This window comes from Nomia melanderi, chromosome 7 (genome assembly GCF_051020985.1).
Source record: "Nomia melanderi isolate GNS246 chromosome 7, iyNomMela1, whole genome shotgun sequence".
Lineage (NCBI taxonomy): Eukaryota > Metazoa > Arthropoda > Insecta > Hymenoptera > Halictidae > Nomia > Nomia melanderi.
Window position 1 is genome coordinate 18,680,531 of NC_135005.1, and position 27,499 is coordinate 18,708,029.

The 27,499-nt window shown below is 47.5% G+C and overlaps 1 protein-coding gene and 1 long non-coding RNA gene across 2 annotated transcripts in view; both read right to left on the reverse strand.

Annotated features, from left to right (window-relative positions):
* LOC143174734 (uncharacterized) overlaps positions 1 to 8,367 on the reverse strand; it is a 98,763-nt gene extending 90,396 nt beyond the window's left edge. Inside the window, exon 1 of the long non-coding RNA XR_012999002.1 lies at positions 8,193 to 8,367. This is a non-coding gene — a long non-coding RNA (uncharacterized LOC143174734). The remainder of the gene's footprint in view (positions 1 to 8,192) is intronic.
* A 10,413-nt stretch (positions 8,368 to 18,780) lies between these two features.
* On the reverse strand, positions 18,781 to 25,981 carry LOC116425065 (pickpocket protein 19-like). Its single transcript, XM_076369004.1, has 8 exons — positions 25,727 to 25,981; positions 25,639 to 25,649; positions 24,766 to 24,983; positions 23,484 to 23,771; positions 21,159 to 21,428; positions 20,958 to 21,011; positions 20,654 to 20,875; positions 18,781 to 19,671 (listed from the first exon to the last, which is right to left on the reverse strand). The coding sequence occupies exons 1-8, from the start codon at positions 25,979 to 25,981 to the stop codon at positions 19,385 to 19,387; spliced, it is 1,605 nt and encodes a 534-aa protein (XP_076225119.1). The 3' UTR covers positions 18,781 to 19,384.
* Between the last annotated feature and the right edge of the window lie 1,518 nt (positions 25,982 to 27,499).

Consider the following 27,499-nt stretch of genomic DNA (forward strand, 5'->3'; position numbering starts at 1 on the left):
GCTGTTACGTTCGCGCCGCGCTGATAGATCGCCGGTGCCGCCTATCAGAAAAACGATGAGACAGTGCCGGCGCGATACGTCCCTTCGACGCGAATCCCTCGGATCGGGCCCGGGTCGTTTATCGTGTCGTCAGAAACTCGTTTACCCGCTAGCAGCCGGCTGATTCCACGCGTTTTTCCTGCCGCGTTTATCCCCGTTTTATCCGCCGGCGATCCGGCCCGAAGCCTTTCCCGTTACGGAGTTTAATGCGTCCGCCGCTCGCCGGTCCTTCGTTAAACTTTCCCCCGTCAACTATGCGAAACATCGGGGCAACAAATGTCTCCTGGCTCGTCGCGGCGCGCCAAACTTTCGACCGCGGTTTCCTGAACTATTCCGTTCCGCCTTGGAAACACCCGGAGAAGAATGGATCGTTAAAAAGCTGCTCTGCCCGCGTGTCTTTGGAATACCGGTTAATTGCGTGACTGGGAAATTGCGAATCGCCGGTTGCTGGCTGAGGTTTCAGGTATCGGGATATTAATGTTCTCATTAAAATTCGAAATCGTACTCCTACAAACGGTGACTCGTCCGGGATTTTATCTCGCGACAGATTAAAGTGGTTCGATAATCGGCAAAACGAAAGAATAATCTCCGAACACAATGCGAGGGGTTAACAATGTTAGGCGCAAATAATAAGCCATTACGGTACGATAGAATCGCTCCGATTGAGCTGCGCGTCGCTGACAAAGGATATTCGATCGAGCCGCGCATCTTTTGAATCGTCGAAGATCCAACCGCGTTCAATGGCCGAGAACCTCTACGCGCTTCGAGAACGCATTATTCGTCCCATTCGAGCTCGTTATTTCTTCTTTATGCCAGCGGAACCGAGGGGGAAGGGGACGGGGACGACGGAGTGGAGGGTCGAGTAGATTGAAAGTGAACGAAATTACGCCGCGTCGACAGAAACGGTCGCGTCGCCGGCATTAAAATTCTTTTCGCTTCCTCTCGGGGCGTTATCCACGATCGAGCGGATTATGTTGGCCGACGTTTTGGCCCAGACAAAAACTGCGACGAGCCGTGCGGGATAGAAAAAGAACGGATAACTGTTGAACCGAAGACGGAGATCACCGGTCCGGCCGACCGATAGATAAATCAGTAGTTTTTCGTCGGACCAATTTCTCAATTCTCCGCAGACCCGATACAACGCGGCCGACCTATCTCGCTCGATTTTCGGAAGACGGAATTTCGTGCGGAACCATTTCGAGATTACCGTGGACCAGTCGATACCCAGGACTCTCTTCGCTATGATACGTGAAACATTGCCTCCTTTTTACTGCGGTTTAACGATCGCGACGGAGATCTCGGGAAAAGAGGATGGTTCCAACATTTTCTTATTTGTTTGGATAGCTTTGAGACGAACAGCCTTTCGAACTAGTCCGACGATTTTGGAAAGAGAAAAGCTTCGGCAGGCGATTAATCCTTGAAGCGACAGATTCTTTGTTCAGGTAATTGTTGCATTAATATTCTATCAATGAAATTGACAATGTGGACATTCGATTAAGAGTAGAAACTTGTCTCTAACTCGATAAGAGGATATAATTGGAAATAGGTTTACTCTTGGGTCCACTTAATCGAACGCATGCACGAAGAATAAAATGTAAGTTTGAAATCTTTTCACCGTTGGCCAACCAAAAGTTGTTACATTTTTCTGTAGAAGAGATATTCAAATATTCTTTCTTCGCAAACAAGCAGAGACGAGACGAGGATCGAAGCTTTTTTCGAAATCGAATCGCTTTTTCAGAGAGACCGCTCCATCGAACACGTTCTTCCGATCGAATCTCGCCGCAAACTAGGGTCCGAGCGCGAGAAAACGGAGGACCGTTTCGAATTATTCATTCGCCGTTTCTACCGTAGGAGTTCCTCCGTGAAGCAATTTCGTCTATTTAAAGAGGACAACAGGCACGCCCGATCCCAGTGTACCCACGATGCATCTGGCTAGGACGCGAATTGCCACGTTTCCCTCTGTTTTGCCAGAGAGGACAACGGGCCGAGACGCTCGACGATGGATCGGCGAGGTAACGGCGAGGAAACGTGAACAGGATGTAATTTAACGAGCAAACTTGCCAGCTTTATTTTCCAATTTAACGAAGGAGCTCGTAATGATTTCAGAGAGATCGAGCTAAACAATGTGCCCGATGCCGGCGATTCGTCTGAATCTCGGCGAACCGAGGAGACGCGCGAGCAAACGGGAAAACGGAGCTGTGATTAATTAAAGGGAGATCTGTCCGGATTTGTTGCTTGTAGCATCTTAAGAATAATATAATGAACATAATTCTACTTTACTTTCAACTATTTCAACTTCGTAATGAAGATATACAAGAAATCAACCTGGAGATCAACAAGTTTTTTCAAAGTTACTTAGTCTTTGAATTGGAGAGAATTATTTATTCTTGCGACTATTACTGGTCGCCAAAATATGTTCGCAGGCGAATATTCTGCACGTCGAATAGAAACGAAGATCGACCGACTCCAGTCGTTACGACGTCAAAGTGTTTCTCGCGGAGACAACTTTGACATAGTTACCGTGACACGGCAATATCGTCCCGCTAGTGTTCATCCCGCGTCAAAGTCCATAACGGAAATACCCTCCTGTTCGTTCCTCCTTTCCGTCGACCTTCCAGCCCTCTATTGGCAAACATTCCAGGGAAAGCCTTTTCTTTTGAATTTAATCAATCATCGTTACAGAACAGTCGATTGAATGCATCGGCTTCGAGAAGCTGTCGATCGGAGGAGCGATACTTCTTTTTTTACAAGTTCGTAAGTACTTCCTCCGTGAAGTTTCAAGTGCATGGCAGTGAAACTTTATTACTCGTGGAACGATTCCATTGATTTATCTCTTCGCTTGTTACCTGCTAGCTGACTCGTCTTCGGTATTGGATTTACTATAATTCTTCGCTTCTTTGTCTTAGCTAACAACTCGAATAATTCATCTATTCTAAGAAATCGCAACAAAATCTTCATCTCAATACTTAACTGCGAAGGTACAGTAACAGAACTAACTCGACGAAGTTACAAGTAGATAACGGAGCCCAGCTACCCAAGTGTTAATAATTCTAACATAAGCACTTTGATAAGAATAACCATTCAATTATCGAGTGAAATTTGAACCAATGACTCTACAACGTTCCCAGTAACCCATAGACTCGAATCGCCGAACCATTCACAGTGCGATTACACATCTGGTTTCGGGCAATGTAGTTTGCCACGACGTTGCTTGAACAGCTAGCTCTTCCACCGGCATGTACGCTAGTCCTGAGCTGGGGGAAACGCGAGGCGCCGCACTGCGTTAGTCCTTTTGAATATCGAATGCCCTTCCAACGGTATTTTATCGATATCGAGGCTCCGCCGCAGCCGAGCTGGTTCCTTTGTTTCTTTCTTCGTCGTCCGGCCGGCAATCAGAATTTTCAGTCGACTGTGAAACAGTGGTTTTCCTCGTCGTTTCACGACCGTCCCCGCGAACCGCCAATCCTTCCACTTCCTCCAAAAGGCGATCGCGTATTTCAGTCTAACCGGCGCGTCGAAATCCTTAATGGAAATTGTAAGTTACCCGACAAAAGGTTCTTCTGAATATTGTTCGAGGATTTGTTTCGAAAGGTTTCTCGATTCTCCGGGGAATTGGGCGCGACGAATCGACCTCCCGACAGTCACGTACTTCCTGGACCGCCTTTTGTACACACACTTCCGAACACGCGTTTTATTCGGAAGAGGAGCAGCCGTGGAGTTTAACGAGGAATGTGACTTTACTGCCGAGGACCTGGCCAGACGCACGTTCCTACCGATGTTCGACGTGCTCTCGGAGAAAAGCTGTCGGCCACTTTGCGGAGAAAAGAAAAGAATCTTCTTAATCTGCTTGACAATCACAGCCACCGATTAAATCGCCTTCTGTCGCAACGCGCCACTTTGTTGCCCGCAAAATCGTCAAGCTTCCGATTCAAAAGGAATCGCTTCTTGTACTAATAAAATGCTTGATAATAAAAAATTGATAAAGTTCATGAATTCTTGCACAATACTGAAAATTCGTCAGATTTTCTTCATTACTGGTAAAACGAAAGAAAGAACTTTTCGCAAATGTTTCTCGATTAAATCATTTTCCCGATGAATTCATCGAATTTTCCATGCACTACTAAAATCCCTGCGGACCATTCATATTAAGCTTTTTACTGGTGCATTTTTTCTAGAGAAGTTATTTGATTTTCGAAATACTGCAGGGAAACAAACGCAACACGCCGATGCGTGGCCAGCTCGCAGCAATTTGAAGGCTCTGGCCCGGCTTAATAATTCTGGAACGACGCTCTAAAATTCTGATTCCGACCGTAAACAAAACTCTGATACGCGTACACCCGTAAAAGCACCGCGGAGAGTTTCATATCGTCCGCGTCCGTTTACAGAGTATAAAACAAAGTAGCCAAGTAGAGCCCAGTTTGTAATATGATGTTAACCCGGCGGTGAAACGGGTCCGGTGACGTTGCTCGTAACTTTAAATACTCGGCCCACGGAAAAAAGAGCTCCAACACACTCGAACCTCCATTTCTTTCTATCTTTCTCATTTTCCCTTTCCTATTTAATAACGTTGACCGTGTTGAAGCGAGCAGTCCACCTTTTAATATGCGCGTATTTGCTAAAACGAGAACCATATCATTCCTATCGATACTCGAATAATTATCTAATGTATGAAAATCGATCGATTAGGTTCGAATTCCTTTCGACAGCGTTTCCGCGTAACAATCGTGACATTTGGAGAAAATAATCGGTATCGCGTTCATCGAAAAAATAACAAGAAAAAAACGCCTGTTTCATCCAGCCGCCATTAATTCCCCGCGACACAACCGCGCGGTCTTTAATTAAAAGTTTCGCCGCCCACTGTCGCTGAATCTAAACACGCTAATTAAGCTGGTAGCCAGCCGGCCGCATTACAATGAATTAATTGTACCGTTGCAAGTAACGTGTGATGCGGATCCAATTAAATAAATCGCACCTCTTTCATTCGAGGCCGTCTAAGCTCCCCGTTGAACGGCGTGACGTAAATCTCATTACCGGTGCTCCACAATCCGCCAGCTACTTTGTCGTATTAATAAACATCCAATTACGAAGGGCGTTTCTTTCTTTGGAAACCGCGTGCGCGACAGCCCTGTTGTCATCGCGCGATGCAAATATTAATTGAAGACTATCGATCGAGGCTGCCGGTCTAATTGGTTCGTTACCGCGTTCTCTTCTAATAAAGATACTTTTTTTCTTCGTTTTTCATGGAATCAAGTATGGAAACTGTTTCGCTGAAATTCCATATTATAATACAACTGTTGTTACGCAACGTAATTGAACGGAAAAAGTAAGACAATTCAATTCTTTACTCCTGAAACCTGAAACGTTGGACGAACCGATCTCCGGTAATTCAATCTTCCCCCGGCATCTCCAGGTAAATAAACGAGAATAAAGAATTATTTCTGGAATCTAGAAATATTTCGAGAATCGATAGAAAAGTATTTCTGTGAAAAATTCGGACGCGAAAGTATCAACACCAAGGAGAGCCGAAGATAACGATGGAAAGCGACCGTACTTGCTCCGTTTAACCGGTTAAAACACCGTTCAGCGCGGGTATCTTAACAATCCCGTAAACAGGGGGTTAAGCAGCGCCCGCCAAGATAATCTCGAATTCCCAGACGAAACGCGTCCACTTTCAAGAATTCTACCGTTCCGTAAACCTTGAGGAACGGGCAATTGCGGTCCCCGGGATCCGTCGCGGTGTCTGCGACGAGTCTCGTTGCCGTCGGAGGCCGTAGACGCTCGCGATCGTGTTTGTTTCTCGGTCTAGTGCCGCGCCGGGCGAGACACCCGTCCCGTGGGTGGCGGGTGCAATGCACCGGGGACTGTATTTACCCGGTTTTCGGTCGATATTGGCGTCCGACTCGGCTCTCTCGCGTCGCAACGTCGGAATCACGCTTCACGGAGGACACCAGAAAGAATCGAAGGCTCCCCAGTGCCGTGGACCGGAACGCCGCGGAAAGGAAAGCCCCCTCGAGGTGAAGGCTCGACGAGAGATCCCGGAGCCCGTCGACGCCGGGCACCCGGAAAATCAAATGCCGCGAGACATCGAGACGATACTATTGGAAGATCTTTATTGGCCGGACCCCCCGGGCTAGGACCTTGGACACGAAGCTGTCCCCGACAGGACGCCTACCGTAATTACTCGACAAATCGATGGATAAGGTGGCAGGCTACAGGGGATGTTGCCGGGAGAGGACGCTATCGAAACGAGAGGATTTTTCATGCTTAGAAGGTGAAGTTTCCAGGTTCGATCTCGAAGGCTTGAAATTTTCGAGAAGAAGAATTGCTAGATTGTTAGAATAGGTGTTAATTTGAAGTTGAGGGGACGGACCGATACGTTACGAATCATAATTTATGATCGTCGCAGAACTTTCGGATAGTTTTCGGTTGGAAGTGCACTTTGGAAGATCCATGGTCGAATATAACATAAGGGATGCTCTAACGAAATTGGGGTGAAATTGTGGAGATCGGTGGGTGCGAGCGATCTCGAAAATATTATGTGTGTATAGCCGAGCATTTTTATAAAATGAAGACCTCGAGCGTTCTTCCTCCCTGAATATTTCACTATTTCACTACTCGTCCAATAAGCGATCCAAAAGTTTCCAGCAATAGCGCGGTAGTTTCCGAGTCCGAGGGTTTCGAGCCGGGCGATGAATTGTGGTGGAAACACGGCGTATCGTACGCTATTCAACCACGAATCGAGGAGGGTGCAACGAATATATAAGGAGAGTTGCTTTTCAGGTTTCCCGTTCGAAGCTTTCGCGGCCGTTTTCGCACGGCGAGAACTGCAAAGGTTCTACGAACCGCGGGAAAACTGGAACACGAATTTTTTTCGGAACGTTACACGTTTAGCGCGTCGTACCTCTTTCCCACGTCGAGAAAAATGTTCAATCCAGTTTAATTGAAACTTTCAATTAAACTAACATTCCTTAACTTTAATTAGAAACCTCGCCGTTCGTTCGAAGCGTATCGGTCCTTTGCTATTAAAATTCTCATTTCATCGAGAGGAAATATTGCAAAAATAATCGATGGTAATTGTAGCTTCTAATCAACTACACTTCGCGTAATCGAAACAGTGAAATTTTCAATACCCTATTGAATGCAAATATAAACTTACGTATCTGTAACTGAAACATCCGACAAACCGCCGTGGCGGATTGTATTTAAAGGCCGCAGAGTGTCACGAGAATCGCGTGACAGCGTAATCACGCCGCCAATATTCGACAGGGATATCCCGAACGCGGTACGTCGCTATTAATTAAAACGAGACGATACCGCCATAATTATTGACAGCGATCGACAGCGCGGTGGGAGTCCGCGGCCAGCTTTAATGAGATAAATCACTTCTCGGCTTGCCGCGTCCACTCGAAAAATTCATTAGGGGCGGGTAGAACTAACGGCCGGGGCCCACCTTCTCGTCGCGTTAATTAAGGTGACGAGACGCTGCAATAATTATCGTACCCGCCGATAAAGCTAATCGGACCCCCAGCGCCACACTGCGTCGCGACGGAACACCACTGGACGCATGGCTGCCAATTAGAATGAAAAGGAACGCTAGCCAGCGGGGACTAAACGAAGACGAATTGACTCTCGCGAGGCGTTCCGTCTCGCTGAAAATGACTAAACGCTTAGGTACCACCAGAACTGCTAAACGAGCAAGCTGCTTCTCTTTTTTCATCTTTTTATGCTCACTCTAGGAGTGCATCTGTTCAAGTGCACTTATAATTCAATGTACGTATTGTTATATACTTCAGTCGATATCTTTAGTAATTTACCAAGGAAGTGGTTCTTATCATTTCAACAATTGTGCAAGAAGAATTTTAGCATGGATCGTTTTGTCTCATCCAGTGATTTGAATGTTACCGGGAACCCTAAGTTGCGCAGATAGAAGCTAACCTCTTTGCGCATGAAAAATGGGCGGGAGTATACGCGGCAAAAGAAATGTTTGGTAAGTATACGCAAATAGGACGAAAGGTTATGTTTAATAAAATACACTGGATCTCGTCCATTAGCGATATAAATATTCCGTATACGTTAACGGTGATTTATCAATATAAATATTGTTCATTTCATTGTTATTTTATATAAAATTTCAGGAAAATATTGTGACGAACCTTGATCTGGCTTATGGAGATACCCCTCATATTTTGTTGCATCGATTGGCGAGTACAGAATGCGGGAGCATGCTTCATTTATTCATCTGATGTACCGGATCTTCTGGGGCTTTCATTTATACACAAACACGACATTTAAATACTTGTTACACAATAATAACGAAACAATTTTTGCTCCATGGGATAGCGCGACGCTTCCTGCTCTTGCACATGCAGCCATATTGGTTCACCGGTCACGTGACGCGATATATCGATAGGATCGATTCCCGTGGTTCAGTTTGAAAACTAACGGACCAAAATGGCTGCCTGTGTTGTGTCGAAGACGTTTCCTTCTCTCCAATTTAGTGTTTTTTCACTGGTTTAAAGTAATTACACAAGATATTTGTAACAAAAAAAGTGTTTATACGAATGCAGTGAACAAGGGGAGATTGTTTGTCCAATTCATCAATGAAGCTCAAGGGAGAACTCAGAGGTCAGAGACTGAGGATGGTCACATTGAACGAAGGTACTGGAATTCTAACGTATTTACGAACCAGACCAATGTATGTTCTATTATCATAATATTTTCAACGATCATATCTTTGATGAATCACTAATTGTGATACATTTAAACGATACAATGCAGAGAGAAATGAGAAATCTCCTTAACTCGGCATGATTTTAAATAATTTAATGAATTTTCTCTAGTGATAATTTTCATTGGTTTTAAACACAGCACATTAGTGCAGTATCTTAACAGAATTTCCAGGATTTACTCGGAACTATCGCAAGAATAATGAGCAGATGTGCGTGATGGTTTTCCTAGTGGAATAAATGACCTTGACCGTTCACGCTGCAACTGTAGTATTCGCCGACGCATCCCTCGCACGCCCAGGAAGTTCTAGGGCAGGCCTGTCCAAGTCAGACTCCGGGAACTCAGTCCCTGTTCGCACCCTGTTTGCGCTGCCACTATGCAGAAACTTTGTGTAATGCAGCGTCGCACTCACGTGAATGTGTGACCAATGTTACCATTTCGAGAGAAATCTGTTGACACTTCTATCCTACGGCGGTGACGTTATGGGACAAACAAAATTAGCATCTCTGCGCGTGCGGACACTAACGCATAGAACTGTCCCCAACTAGTAGACCTCGCGTTGACACGTTTCTTTAACGTCGGAAGTAGGAATTTCACACTTACCAAAGTACCACAGTCAGTTAATTTACTTGCACCGATTTGCCTGAGATTTCTCATAGAATTTTTATCAAAAATGAGAAACTACTTCAACCGTAGGATATGCCGAGTTCATAGATTCATAGTTCATAGAATCATTTTACTTTACAATATCCTAAGAAATCGAAAACCTATGATGCTCCAACGACCTTTGTCCTCCTCCAACACTTTTAGCCGCGGCAACATAGGAAAATAGCGCGAAGTTGTCTAGAATTTCAACGACATTGCGATCTAGTTAGAAAAGAGAAACGGTAGATTACTTATTGATACCGCCACGGCCCAGCGTCTGCGGGTCGAATTAAATTAAACTGAAAGTTCACCGGTTGAAAAAGCAACCGGAAGGTGCGCGCCGTAAGCTCGACCGGAAACCGGCACTTACAAGTTAGAATTTTCATAATCCGGCGAGTTTGCACGGTGGCTCGCGGGATTAAAGAAAATAATCTACGGACCACGGGGAAACACGAGGGTGAAACGGCGAGGGGCAACGCGCGTCAAAGGCGGTTCTCCGTCCTTTCAAAGAGGAGCCATCCGCTTCCACCCTTCTGTCATCGAGAACATTTCGGCGAGGACGTTGGCTCGAATGAAGTTCTGGACGCGTTACGGTCTTGGAATTGCGGCGACCGTCTGCACACCGCTGAACAGCAAATAGAATCGATATAAGGGACGCGAGAGGAGCGGTCGGGTGCCAAATGCGACGACGGGCAAGATGAAACGCCGCGAATAATCGTCGTTTCGCTGCGAGCTGCTTTCCGAGGATTCCATAACGTACCAGGGACCGCCTTGCTCTTGGAAATAGCGGGATAGTACGGGGATATTAATGGCACTATAAATTTTCATGTATTAATTTACAAGAATTTATGGAAACGAGCGTCTTTTATTAAGAATTTCATTACTGTCCGAACGGAACAAAATACTCTTCGATATTAAAGCTTAGGTTTAGGATTTTTATCCTGCGTCTTGCTTTGTCCTTTAGGAAGCACAGTGTTTTCTTATTGCGAGTAAAATTGCTACACTTGGAGTTCCTCGAATGATCATCGAGAGCTCGTAACCAAACCCTCTTAACTATTTTCTCGGCACCCCAAGCTTACGTAATAGAAATAAATGCGATTGGTTAGGTAATTGCTTCCCCCTCGGCCATTACTTTTCGAAATGTACGTTATCCTGGGAAACAATTATCACGTCGGATAAGGCGGGTTCGATTCTCTGGTGAGACTGGTGAGATGCCAGTGACAGGTCTTTCGAGGAGAATATCGTGAACGTTCGTAGAAACAACGGCGAGGAGTTATCTGGGATCGATAGTTAAATTCAAGCTCGACTGACTCGCGCGATCTTAATCGTTACCAGCCGTACGCTATTAATCGCATCCGGATACGAATGGAAGCTGTTCCGTTTGAAATTGGGGCCTCTATGTTCGGTCTAACGGCAGCAATGATTTTGCGAAATATTTGATATCCTTTTACGCTTCCTGTCGAGTGTCATGGCCACCGAAATAAGGGTAAATAAGGTAGACGACAAATTATTCTCAGTGAAAACACAACAGAAATGACAAAAATTGAAGAACTGATCAATCGGACAATATGGGAATTGATATGACGTTAAGTCGCCGGAAGAGAACGCAGAATTGTAAATAAATTTCTATAACCGGTTGAATGACTGCTAAAATGTGAAAATACTTCACTCGTGAAACCCGTTACGCAGCCATGTAACATCCTACCGAAAATGTTTAACCGTGCCCGAAGAAACTTGGTACGTCACCGTTTCCAGGATACGCTTGCAACGCGACAGATGACGTCGAAAATACACGATTCCCGGAGACGTGTGTCGCACGTGACAATGCCGGCGTCAGCGTTGCGCGCGACATCCGTCGGAAACGGCTGCTAAAGTTGACCTGGAATACGTACTCGATCATACCGTAAGTAACATCGGTTTGCTGTGACGGAGATCTTCATGGATACGCTAACTTGTTAGTCGTGGCGCGGGGCTGTTACGTTGCAGTTGGAAAAGTTATTGATTTTCAGCGAAAAAATGATGGATCTTCAAACTTTTACATCATTACCGATGGTTTTAATTCAAGAAATAAAACATGGAATTTGCTTTCTCTCGAGTTTATGGGACAATATTAAAATCCACCCCAGCATACTGACGAGAAGAATCGTGGATCGGTATTCGTCGATGCCGCGGATAACTTAATTCCTTCTTCTGCAGTTGAATTCCCAAGTTCAGTAGCGATCGCAATCAAGTTATGTTGAACTATCTCTCGGAAAGTTCTGCATACAGCCCCGCCGCTCGCCGCCATTTTGCGCGCAATCATGGAGGCCAACTTTCGGATACGACAAATTGTTTTCCGTTTCGAAGTGAACTCGAGACTGTGGACTCCGCCAGGAACCTTGGAGTTATATTTACCATTTTTTCGACTGTGCCCGAAAATCCAATTCTGCGCAATCGAAGCGAAGACAGAAGAAATCCACGATCGCGCGAGGAGAGGGCGTTACTCGCGGAATGAGCTGATATATTTGCCGGGCGAGGCTGACACGATCGAAACGATTGAATTTTCCAGGTCGCCGGCCGAGATATTTCTCAAAGTTCTCGAATCTGTTGAGGAAGGAGGCTTCCAGCGGAACAAAGACCGGCACAAAGGCGGCTGCGCCGACTTCCGGAACTTAAAGCCCGGAGAGTTTCGACAAGCCGGGACGCGCGCGCAGCCGAATATGATTGTTAGCCGAACATCTTAAATTTCGAAGACTGTGAAAGAAGGAGAAGCGGAGGAAGAAGTTCCTCTAAAGTCCGCAGCTTCGCGTCAAGCATGCCGCGCAGCTTAGAGTCTCCTTTTTAAGCACTTCAGCTCTTCCGCTGAAGAGGATTGTATCTTGGCGGTGCTACCTCCGGCCCCCTTCTTAACAAGAAATATTAATTTCAACGTTTGTTTCCGCGTTGACGATGTAAAGAGACTTACCAAACTCTCGGCTATTGAAGTCGATGTCTTTACTTACTGTGCAGCGAATATTTACACCAAACAAAAGGAATCTTGTTACCGAATAGACCCATTTCAAACTGATTATTTTACAACTGTCGAAATTATAGACATATTCCTAGTAAGACAGTACACACCTCGAAGTGTCATAAGAAATTACAAATAAATTATAGTTGTCCGCTTGTCCCACTTTTAAATTCTAGTTCGCAAACCACAAGGGAAAGCAATAAGTTCGTGATTCTTTTGAGAAAAGTATCACTATGCAACTATAAAATAAAACGAAGATTCAGCGTGAATATCTCGATGCATCTCGCGGCAATACGTCAGGGAAACGGGGCGGCTCGCGTTCGGGGGCAGTGAAGCATGGCTCGCTTCGGTATATGCAACATTTTATATTTAAGAGCGTTCCGGCGTCTTGTATCGACGGAACGGAAGTAATATCAGTCGGTAGCGCGCGCTCGCCGGCAACGTGTAAATTGAGAGTTATGCATTTCCGCGCGCGGCGGCTCGACGCGGCTGTTGCTATCGCGTCGCTGGAGACCCGTACGTAGAGCCGTACGCTCGCGAACGATCAGGAAGCCATCGTGTTTCGAGATTTACCAACAACGCGCACCGATATTTACACATTCAATTGTAATTGCTGCTCTGCAATGTTCCCTGTATTTCACAATTACCCGTGCTCTACCACGCCGCGTACAATACTCGCCGAATTTTTCTGTCAAATTTTTCTACAGGTCATCGCGGCAGAGTCAACCGACTTCAATAAAAAAAAAAAAAACAATTTGCACTGCGTTCGGGATGGGAATAACTGGAAACACATGCCACGACTGTCGCACATTGTTTGCGCAAAAATTGTTGCAAAACGTAGTCGAAGTATACTGTATCGACGTTCGTTAAGACGGTTTGAAAACGTTTTATTTGCCGGATCGGCACAACAAATAAAAACAGATAAACCTCCGTGCATGTCGATGAGAATGAACGCTTCTTTTGCGAGCGAATCGCGCGCTCACAGACGAGCACACCCATTTTCAGTTCGGATTCACCGCAAAAAAAGTTTGATTGAAATCCGGGGGCTACGTGAACCCCCGCGTTGTAAGCGATTCGACGGTTCAATTCGTTGAGTATTTTCGAAAAATTCACGGTAACGACCGCGCGTTTGCGCCGTTCCGATTGCTCGGCAAATCGAAAACCTGGTTTGCTCGCATCTCGCGAGCAACGTTACGGAAAAAATCAAAGCAGCGACCACGCGCGACTAGCAAACGCTGGAACCAAGTGTTGCAGGGAAATATTTCTGGCTCTTGTAGCACGCTCGATTGTGCTGCGGAATAAAAAAGCGTCGCGACGCGACGCGTCGTTTCTGAACCGGCTTTGGATCCCAGCGGCACGTTGCAGAGATAAACACGGTTGCAAAACAGAAACTTGCGGAAAATCTTGTTCGTATCGTACCGTTTCTTTTCGAGGAGAACCATGAAAGAAACTGTTGACCGTGTAACACGTGGACCTCGATTTCTCTCGCGATTTTCGAATCGAATACCGAAAGTTTATCGACGTCGAAACCGAGGAGCGTTGAATGCGGTGACATCCGTAGTAAGGCGTTCCCTGGCGCGGAGTCAAAAGTCCCGGATCCGCGGAAGGACAACACCGGAGTGCAAACGTGCAGGGGAGGATTCGTTTCATTTGGCGCCGGTTCCGTTCAAATTTGAAACCCGAACGGCATAAAGATCGAGCTGACTTCGTCAGTAGGATTCAGTTTGAAAATGATGAAATCTCGGAAATCTTTATCGGTCCTTCGCCTATCAACCCGGAACGAAGAAATGTCAAAGAATTCAGTGCTCCACGGATTAAACGTTGTCAATTGGGTGAAGAATTGGAATTGAAGCCAGGTGTCTTATTTAAATCAATAGACATCTATCTAGCGACGTAACAAATTCCAGCCGCGGCAAAGGCGCTCCGAAGGTTTAATTTTCCCGCGACACGAGGAATCGGTGATCTCCTGTTTCCCATTCGGAAACTTTAAATCTGTTTCACTTTGGAATTCGCATAACTCGCGGCGGAAAATACGGTTTCCGATTGTTAGAGGAGTCACCGGGGGAACGGAGGACTCTTCAACGCTGCACGTCAGTGCGGCCGCTTCCAATTTTCAGGCGAGATCGAACTTCGAGGACTGTCTTTCCAACAGAAATCCGCATGCTCTACACCGACCGAAGATGTTTCCAATTTTTCCGGCGCGGGGCTGGGGCTGGTGAACTTTAAAGTCGCTTGGAAGAGATCCAATGCCAGTTCTACCACCGGCGCGTTTCGACGTTACCAACAAAGCAGCCCGGCAAACGATACTTCTTCCCCATCACGGTGCCCGGCACGCCCTTCCCTCCTCCACGGACTGCATTTCTATAAAATGAACGAACGGAGAACAAACACGCTGCGCAGCTGAACAAAAGCTTTAATTTATCGCGGTGAGGGGGTCGAGTGTTCGTCGAACTCTCATAAGTCTCTCTTTAATAGAAATATTCAATTTCGTCGAAGAAACTTTGGCAAATAGTTTCCTCTGAATCGATAAAAATCTCAACCTTAAGATATAAATTTGAATTGCGTACGTGAGCATGTCCACTCTTCGTCGAGTTCAGTGTTTCCCAGATTTTCTGATAGAAACATTCGATTTTGTGGGGAAAAGTTTGAAACAGTTTCCCTCGGAGCTGTAAAATTCATCCTCACGGTACAGTTTCGAATTTATGTCCGCGTTTCTCAAATTTGCTGACGGGAATCGCAACATTAGTGATTCATGACATCCATAACGGGAAGAATTCGATGGGAAGACAGATATCGTTGCCGGGGAACGCGTGGAGAGATTTCTGTCGTGGCGCGCACGCTGGAGAAAAATATCCATCCTGGTAATATTGGACCGATACCGAAGAATAACTCGTTCCAGACGAGCCGGATAATCGTGTTGTCGTGGAGAACGAGAGGCGCAGATACCGTCCCGGGGACCCTTATCGGAGGTAATACCGGGGATGTTCCCCTCGTCCCACGAACAGCGAGGAACAGGCTCTTACCTTCCTCTTTGAATTGCTCGAGGAGAACGGAGGATTTAGATAACCGCGGGACGAAAAGTTACTGCTCCGTAATTCTTGTTACATGAATATTGAATGGCGAATCGGGCACGAGCCCTGTTCGCGCACCGTCGTTCGGCCAATTATAATAACGACATTGTACCAACTAAAACATCCATTAATCCCTGAGCTCCATCTTGACGCAAAAATACACATTAGGAAATATTTAATGTATTTATTCGTACAAAAATAAAAGTAGTCTGGGAGAAAGTAGAGGGAAGCAATGGATAGGAATAACGTTTTTAAGTGGTTTCATCCATCGAAACTAACAAGTTCAACTTGTCCAAAATTGTAGTATAGACCAATCATCCAAATTACAATACTTCCGCCACAATTAGTAAATGATGAGAGAAGACGATGCGCAAATAAACATTGCAACGCGATGATTAGCGTCTCGATGGAAAACGCCGAGGGAACGTCTTTCAGCGAAGTCGCGCAATTCCACAGTAATGCGCACACCAGGTTGAAAATACTTTGTCGCGTCCTGCGCGCGTATATTCGTCCGCATTCACCGAAATGCTCGCGGCGTCACGGTGAATGATATCGTCGAGGACGTCGCGGCAACGTTCACGGGGTGTACGGCAAATGTATTCGTTCAGTCCTCGAAAACGTCCATAATACCGGGGCTGAAATGAATTCGCCGAGCAGCTAAAAGTGCTCGTACGTTGCGCCACGTTCCTCGAGAGGCGGCCGCCCTAACTCGCGGTCCGCCCCAAGACCCGAGCTTTCACCGACTGAATTCAAAATTTCTGACGTTACACGACGTTCCGACGCCTGGACGACGAACCAGACACCTTTTACGAGGATAAAATGATCGGGGGATTTCCGCTGAACAAATTCTGCTGAAATCTGACTCTCTCTATGTGCACTCGGTAATGAGTAGCCCACTGAGAGTCTCGGTGAAATCAAGATTTCACGCAACGCGATGAAACTTTCGATTCAAAGAGCGTGATTTCGATGAAGTTCGTTCTGTACATTAGCATCTAGACTTCTAATGACGACATTAGAGAAAAGTGTTTCGTTCCGACCGTATCCGACACTTTCATCAATTTATAATATTCCCACGAAGTGCAAGCACCTAGCAGCTGCAACGAACAGAAAAATTCCGATTGGGAGCTCGCAGCAGTCTGTGATAACACGGGCGGGTTCCGGAATGGTCTACAAGTTAAATCCAAGTTGATCTCGGTACGTCAGCCTTCACGGCTGGATAAAAGTGTCAGGAACGAAGACGCGGTGATCCACTCTGGCAGCTACGATACGCACACCCTCGTTAAAGCTGTTGCGTGGCACGCGGTAAACTCTGTAACTTACAGCTAAATAATCACTACCGACTAAAAACGTAACAGCTAATATATCGCAACTACACTGCAGATTTTATGCATTTACGGCGTCCATTAATGTCCAAAATGCAATGCAGAGCTTGTAAGATTATCCCTGTACACGTTACAACCAATAATTTCAATTGCACCCGTACAAGAAAATTCAAAATTCACACGAACCCTTCAGGATCGGCAGTCAGACTCCTTGTTACGTTTCTAAAAATGCTACTCCGTCGATATCGGTGGCAGTCGTCGGAAGTAGCCGAATAAACGTCGACGTCGACGAGGAGCGACGGCGGAGGAAGTCGTGTGCGAGGAGAGAAGAGGCTTCACTGGCCACTATCCTGCAGCGGGATGCGGACAAGAGCAAGGAAGAAGCTTAAGCATGCACGTCGCGCACGGGCGCTAGGCTGAAGCGGAAAGGAACGACGAGGAGGCGGAAGGAAGAGGAGTAAGCAGAAAAACCGATCGTTGTCAGGGAAACGAAGGAAATCTGCATTTTGTCAAACTGTCGTAGGAAAGTTGCTGCCTGCGCCTGAGAAGCCGACCGACGGGGGTGAAAGGTGAGGACGGTTGGAACGAGGAGTGTGAGGCGAGGGTTGAAAAAGGAAGAGAGCAAGAAGAGCCACCGGGCCTGCCTCCGAGAAGGAAGCGAGAAAGTTTGGAGTAACTCTCGGGCGTGCTGTTATCTAAACCCTTCACGTACCTCTTGAGTAGTTCGGGGACGAAGGGGGATGCTTTCTTCTTCGCGCTGCGACGGGAATATCCGTCGAATTACTTTCGATAACGATCCCTCCGACGGTATCTTTCACCCCTCGCGTCTGACAGCGACAACCCCGTCAAAGACGGTTCCGTTCCGTTCGAAATTATGTGTCACGATGTATCGAGAGTGTCTTCGGAGTGACGAAGACGATTTCCTCGTGAAAAGGTAGCAATTAACTGACAGATTGCAGTCTTCGAAACAGTCGGCGAACCCTTTTGCCAGCTACCTTCTCCAAACGAATTGAATACATCAAAAAGAATTCGAAGCTCGAACCATCGAAACTGAAGGAAGATCGAGCGCAACGTCGCTCGCCTGCCTCGCGTTTTATTCCCGCGATCTTTCACCTGTTTCCAAGACTCGCCCGGAGTGAGCGACACTCGGCGATGTAACCGAGGAACCACTTTAAGGGAGAACGATTCGAAGTTTCGAAGAAAAACGTTCCGCGCAAGGAGACGCGATATAATGCGATACTTCTGTCGAAGGGAATCTTCTCGCTGGCAGCCACGGTTCGCAGGCGGTTCGGGTTAAGCCGCGGACCGACGGTTTTAAAACCGTCTGAAAAAAAGACGGCCCCGCGGAGTGTCTCCTTTCACGCCGGATAAATCTCGCGCGCCCGACAACCTGCCCGGGAAGAGATAAGCGTCCGCGAGAGAGAAAGAATTCTTTTTTCCCTCCGCCTTTCTACTCTTCCGTCCGCAGCCTCGTCGCCTACGATGGACAGCGCAACTTCTCGCCTCACCCTTTGCCCCCACGGCTCGGCCCTCCGTCGTCTCATAAATAATAAATGGCTAAATGGGGATCCGGCGGACGGCCGGTACATTTAGTTCCATCTCAGCCGGCCGGATGTAAAGTGTTCCAGCGCGGCCCCTTCCACTTCGCGGGCCGAGACGGTTCGCGCGCATATCCCGTCCTTGGTCCTCTTCGTTTCGCCCCTAGCAAACCGTCATTCTCTCTTGCTTCGTCGCCCGTGCACCTGTTTCCGGGAAAAATCTGCCGCTTGAGAACTTTCGCGTTTCGTCGGCTGCCAGTCCGATTTTCGCGGGGAAGCTCAACCGGCAAGGGGAGTTGAACCTAGTGAAAAGATATTAACGGCAATCGGCGGATCATCGCTTAGGCGAACCAGACATTTATTCTACAATATGTATTCTATTGTTACAAAGACTCGATACACATACATTCCACCGAACGAAGAGTGAAGATTGTTAACAGCAACGGCTAAGTTAAGCGAACATGGGCAATCAGGGGTGCAACTTGCCGCGCGCGATCTCGCTGCATTTAAATTCAATACACACAGTGCGGCGTGTTAACGTTTGCAAAGCGATCCCGATAACTCCGATATCCGATCGCGGATCACGGATCGCGAATCGGGACCGGTAAACGCGAGCATAAACGCAGAAAACGACAGTCTAAAAACGCTCGAAACGCATCGATTTCCTATCGTTGCGCCGTGCATCCGGGCGTTTACATAATTCCAACGGCCGCACGGGAGCGACGATCGTTATCCTTGTGCATCGGCGTGCGTCGCGCTACCGCGCCACGCCGCGTCGTTCGCTGTTCCGCGGCGTGATCGCCGTCTATCCGGGAAGTTTCTATTTGCAGTAAAAAAAACCAGATTGTTACGCGAAATCGATGCGGTCCCTCATTTTCCATCCCCAATTTCCCGCTCAAGCTTCTTCAACTTCTTCTGCTTCTTTTTCCGGTTCCTCTTTCTTTCTTCTTTGGTTTTTTCATTCGGCCATCAACGTCGCCGATAAATCGCGAGTAACGGTAATCGCGATTCCGGCGAGTGGCCGGTTACGAAACTAGACTGTTCCTGGTTGGCTCAGTATCTGTTCAAATTCGATTTCACGGGAGTGTAATTCACTAAGATCGGGAACCTCCTGGATCTCGTTTTTCGTGGACCGTAATCCGGAATGGGCAACGCGAGGAGCGACGGGAGATCGGCGCGTCTGCTGGGCAGAATCTTCCCTCCGTTTCCGGTCTCTTGTTTGGCGGTCGCCAGACACGAGGCGAGGTACGAGAACAGGGCGACCAGCAGGTAGTAGATCAGCTCGATCGCGCTGATTAATGAACCTCCGAGAAATAAGCCGATTATGCCGCCGAAAGACACTGCAAAAGAGAACCCAAGACTCAACCGATCATCCCCTTTCATTGATATGCTAATCCGACGAGAATATGCCAAGGCTTTGGTGGGCTAATCTGATGGGAACTCGAGACGTTTCCTCTGATCGTGTTCGATCTAAACGGGAATCAGAACGGTACGTTGTCATGGTGTCGATTAATTCCTCGATGTTAGTGGCGACGGTGCCTAGTTTCTTTGGAAACATGCATATTGATATTAAATTATAGAATCTCCAATAGATTAAAGGAACTTTAGAGTTCGCAAAAAAAAAACACTAGGAAACTTTACAATCTTTAGTCATTATACAGCTGCACTATATTTGACGAAAAACTGGGTGAAACCAGACCCAGCCGCTGTCAATGAGTCCACACAGACCCCAGTGTTCCGGTATCTCTCGCTAGAATTAATTCGTATCGGTTCGCTCTCCGCTGCTTAAACCGTACACCGGCGACACAAAAGCAAACTTTTCGCGGGTACGGCGTCCAAAGAAATGCAAATCCCTGAATCGGATTGCAGATCCCCCATCTTGAATGAACGCCTCCGTACTTCCAGCGAGAACAACGGTCCAGAGATTCGAAATTTGAATATGAATTCGGACGAAGCGGCCGAAATGATGTGTACCCAGCAATCCGGCAGCAAATTCGAGGCTTTACCCGCGCCATCTTGATGCGAAGCGGAAACGATTCATTTCGTTGCGGGTTCATTAAACGCGCGGATTGAAAAGCGGCCGGCTCGTTCGACGAGAAATTTATTAATACGATGACAGCTCTCGTGATTAACGCACTGCGGATCTTTATGCGGAACGCGGTTTCGTTGTAATTTACAGAGACCGCGTGAAACGGGAATTTATTCCCTCTGTCGATGATTCCGACAGCTTATCATTGAGGTGAGAACGATATTAAATTTAATTGCGCTTTGCGATTCATCCCGCATCCGTGCCCGGCGCGGAGAAAATCTCCCGATAATTACCGAGAAAGTTGAGCCGAGTGTAAACCAGATCCATCTTGTACCGGAAGTTCGTCTGGCTGGAAAAGTGTACGTCCAGAGTGATGTCCTGTGATTGATGCATCCTCACAGCAGCCAAATGGGGCGTGTAGATGTAATAATCGCAGCTCGGCGGGCAATTGCAGACCACGGCATCTTTGTCGGTCGCGTCGGTGTCACCAGTGAAGACATTATCTCTGTATAGATCTTGCGCCATATTAAAAGATTAATGAATCTTTTCTTAGATCGGTAACCTTAGACACGATTCATTGAATTTTATACATCTTACCATTATGATCGACTAGACAGAGCAAATCTGAAACATTGCATTCACGAGTCGAAGCTGCAAACGAATAATTTTCTATCGTTAGAAATTAGGTAGATATTTGAACATTAATTTCTACCGCTTTGACTGCTGATGCTGTTTCCAATATTTCCAAAGATTCTAAATTAGTTTTCGATCTCGATAGATACATATTCGTGGACCTACTCGTGGGAAACATGAACGAAGGATTGCAGCCGCAATGTTGTATAGTGTGGTTCAGCTTGCAAAACGATATGCAAGTCTCCTGAGTGTACACATTCTCGGGCCTGTGCCTGCAAGGCGCCTTGCTCTCGTCCAAGTCGAGGACTGCCTGAGTAGCGAAGCCAGAGATGCATTCGAACGATATAGTGGTCAGCGACTTCATTGGGATCACTCGGCCATTGTTGGGCCACACTCTCGGATCGTCCAACATGAATAAAATGCCGTCCGTCTCCTCTGCAAAAGTTTCGAAGATATCCGTCGATACTTTGGCAACTAGTATCAATTCGAAACGAGCTAAGATGATCATTTAAAGTCTCCTCAATCTCCGCGATATATTTCGGCATGATACAAGAAAACTTCTCTTTAACCTGACAATACGCAAAAGAAACTCATCATTGAACCAACTATCTCTTCGCTCTCGAGGACTAGTAAAAGTAACTCGCGCGACTACACCGAGCGTATTTCGACTGTAACGAGCTTCTCGGTAGCTGCAGAAAAACTGATTTGCGAATTGGGCCGCAAAGTTATCGAAGCAGCCGAGCGTCGGTGCGGTCGGGAGGGGAAAGAATTCCTCGTAAATTGTAAAATCGATTGGCTAACGGAATCTTGCGCGCTGTAAGCCGGGCGCGGCATTGAAATACGCTCGAAAGAACTCGCGTGTCGTGGACTCTACGACGGGTCGCGACGGGCTGGCAGTTTCGAGGCAGGCCCGAGTCCCGATCACTCGAATTTCCCGGCGACGAGGCAGTTAAATTACTTGGAATTTGCTGCGGCCGGTCACGTGATCCCAGAGTTACCACTTTGATGACTGAATGCCCATTGAGCCGGGCAAGTATGGCCGTCGTTTCCGTCGAACTCCCGTAAAACTTGCTCCGCCGCACGACGATTTCGCGTCCGCCCCGGAGATCGTCGAGTTCTACCGCGGTTCCGCTCCACGCTCGACCCCTTCTAACTTACGATTCCGCCGGCGAGAAACTCGCGTCGACCTTTTTCCCTTTTACACCGCGCGAAAAATCCACGGGGCTGCTTTCGGACTCCGATATCGCGGAAACTCGATTCTACCCGCGATTTTACGATTTGACAGGTCCTCGAAGCTTTTCGGCATTGTTCACCTTTGTCGCCGAGTTTCAACGACTCCGCCGTAGCGAATCTCTATTCGGGATTATACGAGATATCGCGGGGCGAGTGCGCTTTGTGGGACTTTGCGTCGAGTGCGCCGACAAGGGGCTGTTCACTGTTCAATTGCCAGGAGTTTTAACGTGACACGTGTCGGAGATCGGAAGTTATTGGGGTATTCGATACTTTGATCTTGGTAAGATTTTTTCCGCGTCGTTATTCCATCTCCGTCAGCCCAGGAAATTTGTCTGATGTATCGCAAAACTTGCTCGACGTCACATTTAATTAGGACGTTTCCGTCGCGTCACGGATAACGAGACACGTAAAATTATGCGAAAGGCGGAAAGGGCGGAGTGGAGTGGGAGAAAAGTACACGCGGCAGAAGGGCGCGTTATTTACAGCCGGCTAAATCTGCGTGGAACAACGTCGCTACCTCGGAACGCCATTCGTCCGCACAATACGGTTCGTTTATCAACGTAGCTAGTCCCGTGTCGCTGGGAATTTTTCAAGAACCACGGATAACCACCAAGATGCTCGCCGAGAGTCACTTTGCAGGGTTGCGGACATAAAATTAAATGGCGCCGCGGCACCGTGGAGAATATTATGCGCCGAACAGCTCGCCACCGGGTACAGCGGAGTTTCATTCGTCCGGGGAATATGAATTTTGATGAATTTCTTATCAGCGTGTAATTGACACACTTTCGGGCAGCGTTACGATCTCGAGATAGGGGCTGCGCGGACTATTCCGTCGCCAGGAACCAAGTAAAGTACTGGGATAAGTTTTTGCTTTATTGGAATTCTTCGTCGAGTGATGAATTAATTAAATGTTTGAACTTGGTTGATTAGAAATTTACGATTAATGCCGGAAACTTACAAATGGAGATTTCAGCTTCATGCAAAACTTTTCTTCGCTACTCGATGCGAATTCTTTCCCTAATTGCTACTTTCCAATTTCAACTATTTGCCACAAACGATTATATGACAGTATAAAACGATACAGCACTCTCTCTCTCTATCTCTCTCTCTCAGATATAGCAATGAAATATCAGTAAATCTTCCCGGAACTCAAGGAACCAGACCGTACACGGCAATTCATAAACCGCGATCGGTGCAACTGTCGCAAGAACACGGAAACACGTCCGTGGATGAAGTTCCAGATGCAAGGATACTCACGCGAATCCGGAGGCTTGGTCACGTTCCCCATCCGGGCGGTGACCCTGAGGCCGCTCCAGGCGCCGTAGCTGGTCGCCCTGCGGGGACGCTGCTCTCGGTACCCATGGTACTTCCGGCGGTTCACCGTCTCGGTCGATTGCGAGTTGAAGGAGTAACAGAATCCGTACTCGGTCTTCTGCAGCTCGAATATCTCGCAACAGTCCCGTACGGAGTTTCGCCACCAGCACTGGGCAAAAAGCTGCTCGCAGCTCGGCACCACCCGCAACAACGCATCGGTCACGTTTAAACCTGCGATACGAAAAGCAAAGAGACCGAAAAAGCCATCAACTTAGAAAACAAAACTGTCATTCCGCGGGCTTTCAGTGTAATTAGCCTTTTTTGGTCTTAATTGGCCTACAAGATGAGCGACACTTTCCCACCTGTTCACTTTCGACAGAGCGATTTTCTTTTGTATCTGTTCTCGTCGAAAGCATTGGACTTACTAAACTTCTCAGTTTGTAGCACTGAGAAACATAAAAGCTTGATCAGTCAGTTGAATAGCAGAGAACGATACATCTGGCAAACACCACGAAAGGATGCGCTTGAACCTGGTTATGGAAATGCCACTCCCGCCGCGTATTCCTCGGAGATTTTCATTATTCGACCGGTTCCCGGCTCGGCCGCTGTTCCGTCTAGTTTTTCAATCGCGCTGCATTTCTGCGAACTCGGGCGAAACTAGGAAAGCGACGATCGGGAAATTTTAATTCGACCGTCCCACGGGAAAGCGAGCGCGGTCGACGATATCCTCGCGGCGCTGATGTCGTCGTTGAAAAACGTTTAATAAGGAGGACACCGTCGTAGCCTGGGCTCGGGTTCCATGCAAATGCGCCAGCATAAATAAAACCAATCCTCTAGAAAAGCCACCGCCCACTTTTTTCCCCGACACCGTAACATTTAGCGGGACCCTCTTCATTTCGCTGAATTACGGGGCCGCCGAGGAATCGTTAAGCTCGGAAGTTTCGCGGCGACTGGTCGCTACACGGCCGGACTCGCGTCGCACGCAAGCGTTGGTTCTTTGCGAGGGAATCTACTTCGCGATGAATTGCTCCAGGTAATCTGATAGTCGATCAAAAGTTTCCGATGGCGATGAAACGGAACGACGTTTCTGGCGTGATGCTGGCTCAATCGGTACGCTGTTCTTGGGATTTATTCCGCGTCTGCTTTTCGATTTATTTATTGGATAATCGAATTATAGTGGCTAGAGTTTAGAAACACGAATCGGCGGATGGAAACAGACACCTACCGTTCAGTCCATCCAGTCGACGATACTTGAGAAAGTTGAGCAGATGAAAATCACCGAAACTAAGGACGGACAGTTTAACCATGAGATCCCGGAAGGTCTTCAGCGTCTGCGGCTGCGTGTTGTTCGGAAAAATCTGCTTCTCCAGCTCCAGAAGCTTATCCCAATCGACGCGATCGTTTGGACACAGGGTGACGCTCGGGAACGGGACGTGCGATATCCTGTGATGCATCGATTCGATGCCAATGGACGTTGGCACTTCCTGAAACCGAATCGACGCGCGCGGCGCACCGCACCGCGCCGCGCCACGCGTTAGCCTCGGCCCCGAATAACCGGATTTCGATCCTTGAATATTCAGATTTGCCATTATTCGCCGGACTGAACCGGTCGACCGACAGCTAAATGAATATTCTAAATAAATAATTGGCCGCGCGGGCCCGTAATTGAATAACAAATCGTGTTTGCTGCGTGGAAACGTGTCCGGTACGCGGCACCACTGCCGCGCAAACCGGCTTTTTAAACTTTCACGGAATACCCGACGATACGTCAATTAACGGGACGTCGAGACACTGGATCGCGGCCCGCTAATGAATCACCGCGATTGATCTGTCCGACCGCGTTTGCTTTTTTTGCTATTCACGAACTTTCGTCGCCCGGTCGCGCACACGAATATTTTCGAGCTTGACGATGCGTCTATGCGCGTCACTCTTGTCCAATCGAAAATTAATCATCGAGGCTTTCTAACGTATCGATTTTCTTAGGTTCCTCTGCATTTCATGTAGTAACACAGTTACGTTCTCTAGCAACTAGAAGACTTTAACAACGCTTGGAAGTAATATCAAAAAGCAATATAAAAGCAACTCCATGAAATTTTACCAGCTATTACCCTACAAGTAATATAACCTCCGCAGACAATTGTCAATGAAAGTTCTTCGTACAATTTGAATGTACCAAAGAAAATTACCTGAACTTGGCAAATGAGGTACAAAATAGACCACACCGCGACGACAGCGTGCCCAACGAATATGGCCATCCACAGGAGTCTCTCGATCACGTGCAATTCCGGATCGACGAGGTACCTGAGCCCGTGTAGAGTAGAGTTCGCGCAATAGTGTCGCGCGACGCCTAGCAGGGTCACCAGTCGCTTGATCCTTCGATTCCTCCTGAGATTCGGTTTGATCCAGGCTAGCATCTTTCCACTGGCGCCTTTCAGAGGCATCGCGCCGATCCTTTGCCGAAGACGGCGCGTCCCTGGACCTCTATTTTTCCCTTTGTCATTCAAATTCCCGGGGCCGAGCCCGCTTTGTTAAATTTCACGGATTCCCTTTCGGTCCGGCCCACTCGTCCGATAAGTTCTTTGTTCCCTGTAGTTGACGGGTCGTCTCCCTTTTTCTGCGAATTCGTTGGATAATTATTATCGAACTTCTGTCTTTTGACACGCCCCCCCCCCTCGTCGCCGAGAAACACACCCGTCGCTGGGATATTCCTCGTTCATTCCATTTATCCCGGACTCGGCTGAAACACAGCAAGTATTCGTGACCGGAATCCGGCGTGGGCCACCGATGAGGACAAATATTGGATTCGTGGGAACTTCATAGCAGTTCGAATAAAGTGGCTGGGGCGGATTGCGGGGTGGGACGGGGCTAGGTTCGCTTCGTCACATTCCGTATATTGCGTAGACGTTTCTGAAAACTGAGCACCGTTTGCATCTTTCCGGTTACCCTTCGTTTCGCTCGGTGACCTTCTTTTATTTCTACAATTTCATGGCGCGTTGCACTCGGGAATTCAGCAGGTGCATTAAATTTCGACTATTTCTACTATTTAATTCGCATACTACTCGCGATTAAGGTAATCTTAGATACAACGTCACACGGATTCTTTCTTCTTTTTCTTTCTCTTCATTACTTAGATTTGTTCGTCCTGTTTTCTGTTGCCAAGCAACGAGGCTCGCCATGAAACATACAACCGTAGGAAACGCGACAAAGGACTATGAAATACGCGCAGCGTTTAGCCGTCGAGCCGATGACCGGCATGCGACACCCTTCAAACAGCAATCCGCAGCGAGACCCGCCGGTAAACACGGTGCCCCATCGCGACAACTCAAATCGAATCAGTTTTCAGCCCTGGGCTCGCGTACGACCGTACGTCCATGGGTTGAAACGTCCCGTCGATGTTTTACGTTTCATCGATCGGTCGAGGGCCTCGAATTACGAAGCGATTACCCCGATTTTATCGGGCACGCTCTCGTCAACCGGCCGACCGATTAATCCTCCGGTCTCGGCACGTTAATTCGTTCGAAACGTTGCGGGCTCGAGGGGAGAATGAAAAAAATCAATGTTCGCCGGACAACGCGGCGAAAAGCCGACGAGTTGTGGAATTAGCGGGTTGTCGTGGCGTAGAGAAGGAAGATGGCTGACACATTGATCCCAACTCGAAAGAACGAGTTAAATTTGCGAGTGCAGGTGTTAAAGCGTTGAGCAGAATTGCGAGGCAATGCAGTTTTTTCTGAATCAGAGGAACCAGGCCTAGCTCGCGCAACGGAACATAGGAAATAGCGAGCCTCGGCCGTGTCGCGGCTGTGTCGCCGCGGTTACGGGTATTAGTATGCAGACGCGGGCTGGCTCACTTGCCTCGGGCTTGTTATTGATGATGAACGTGCCGCCCGTTAACACTCCAGCCGACGGAAACGGAGACGGGTGCAAGGATGCGTTTATTCCGCGCCGTGAACCCGTCTTCA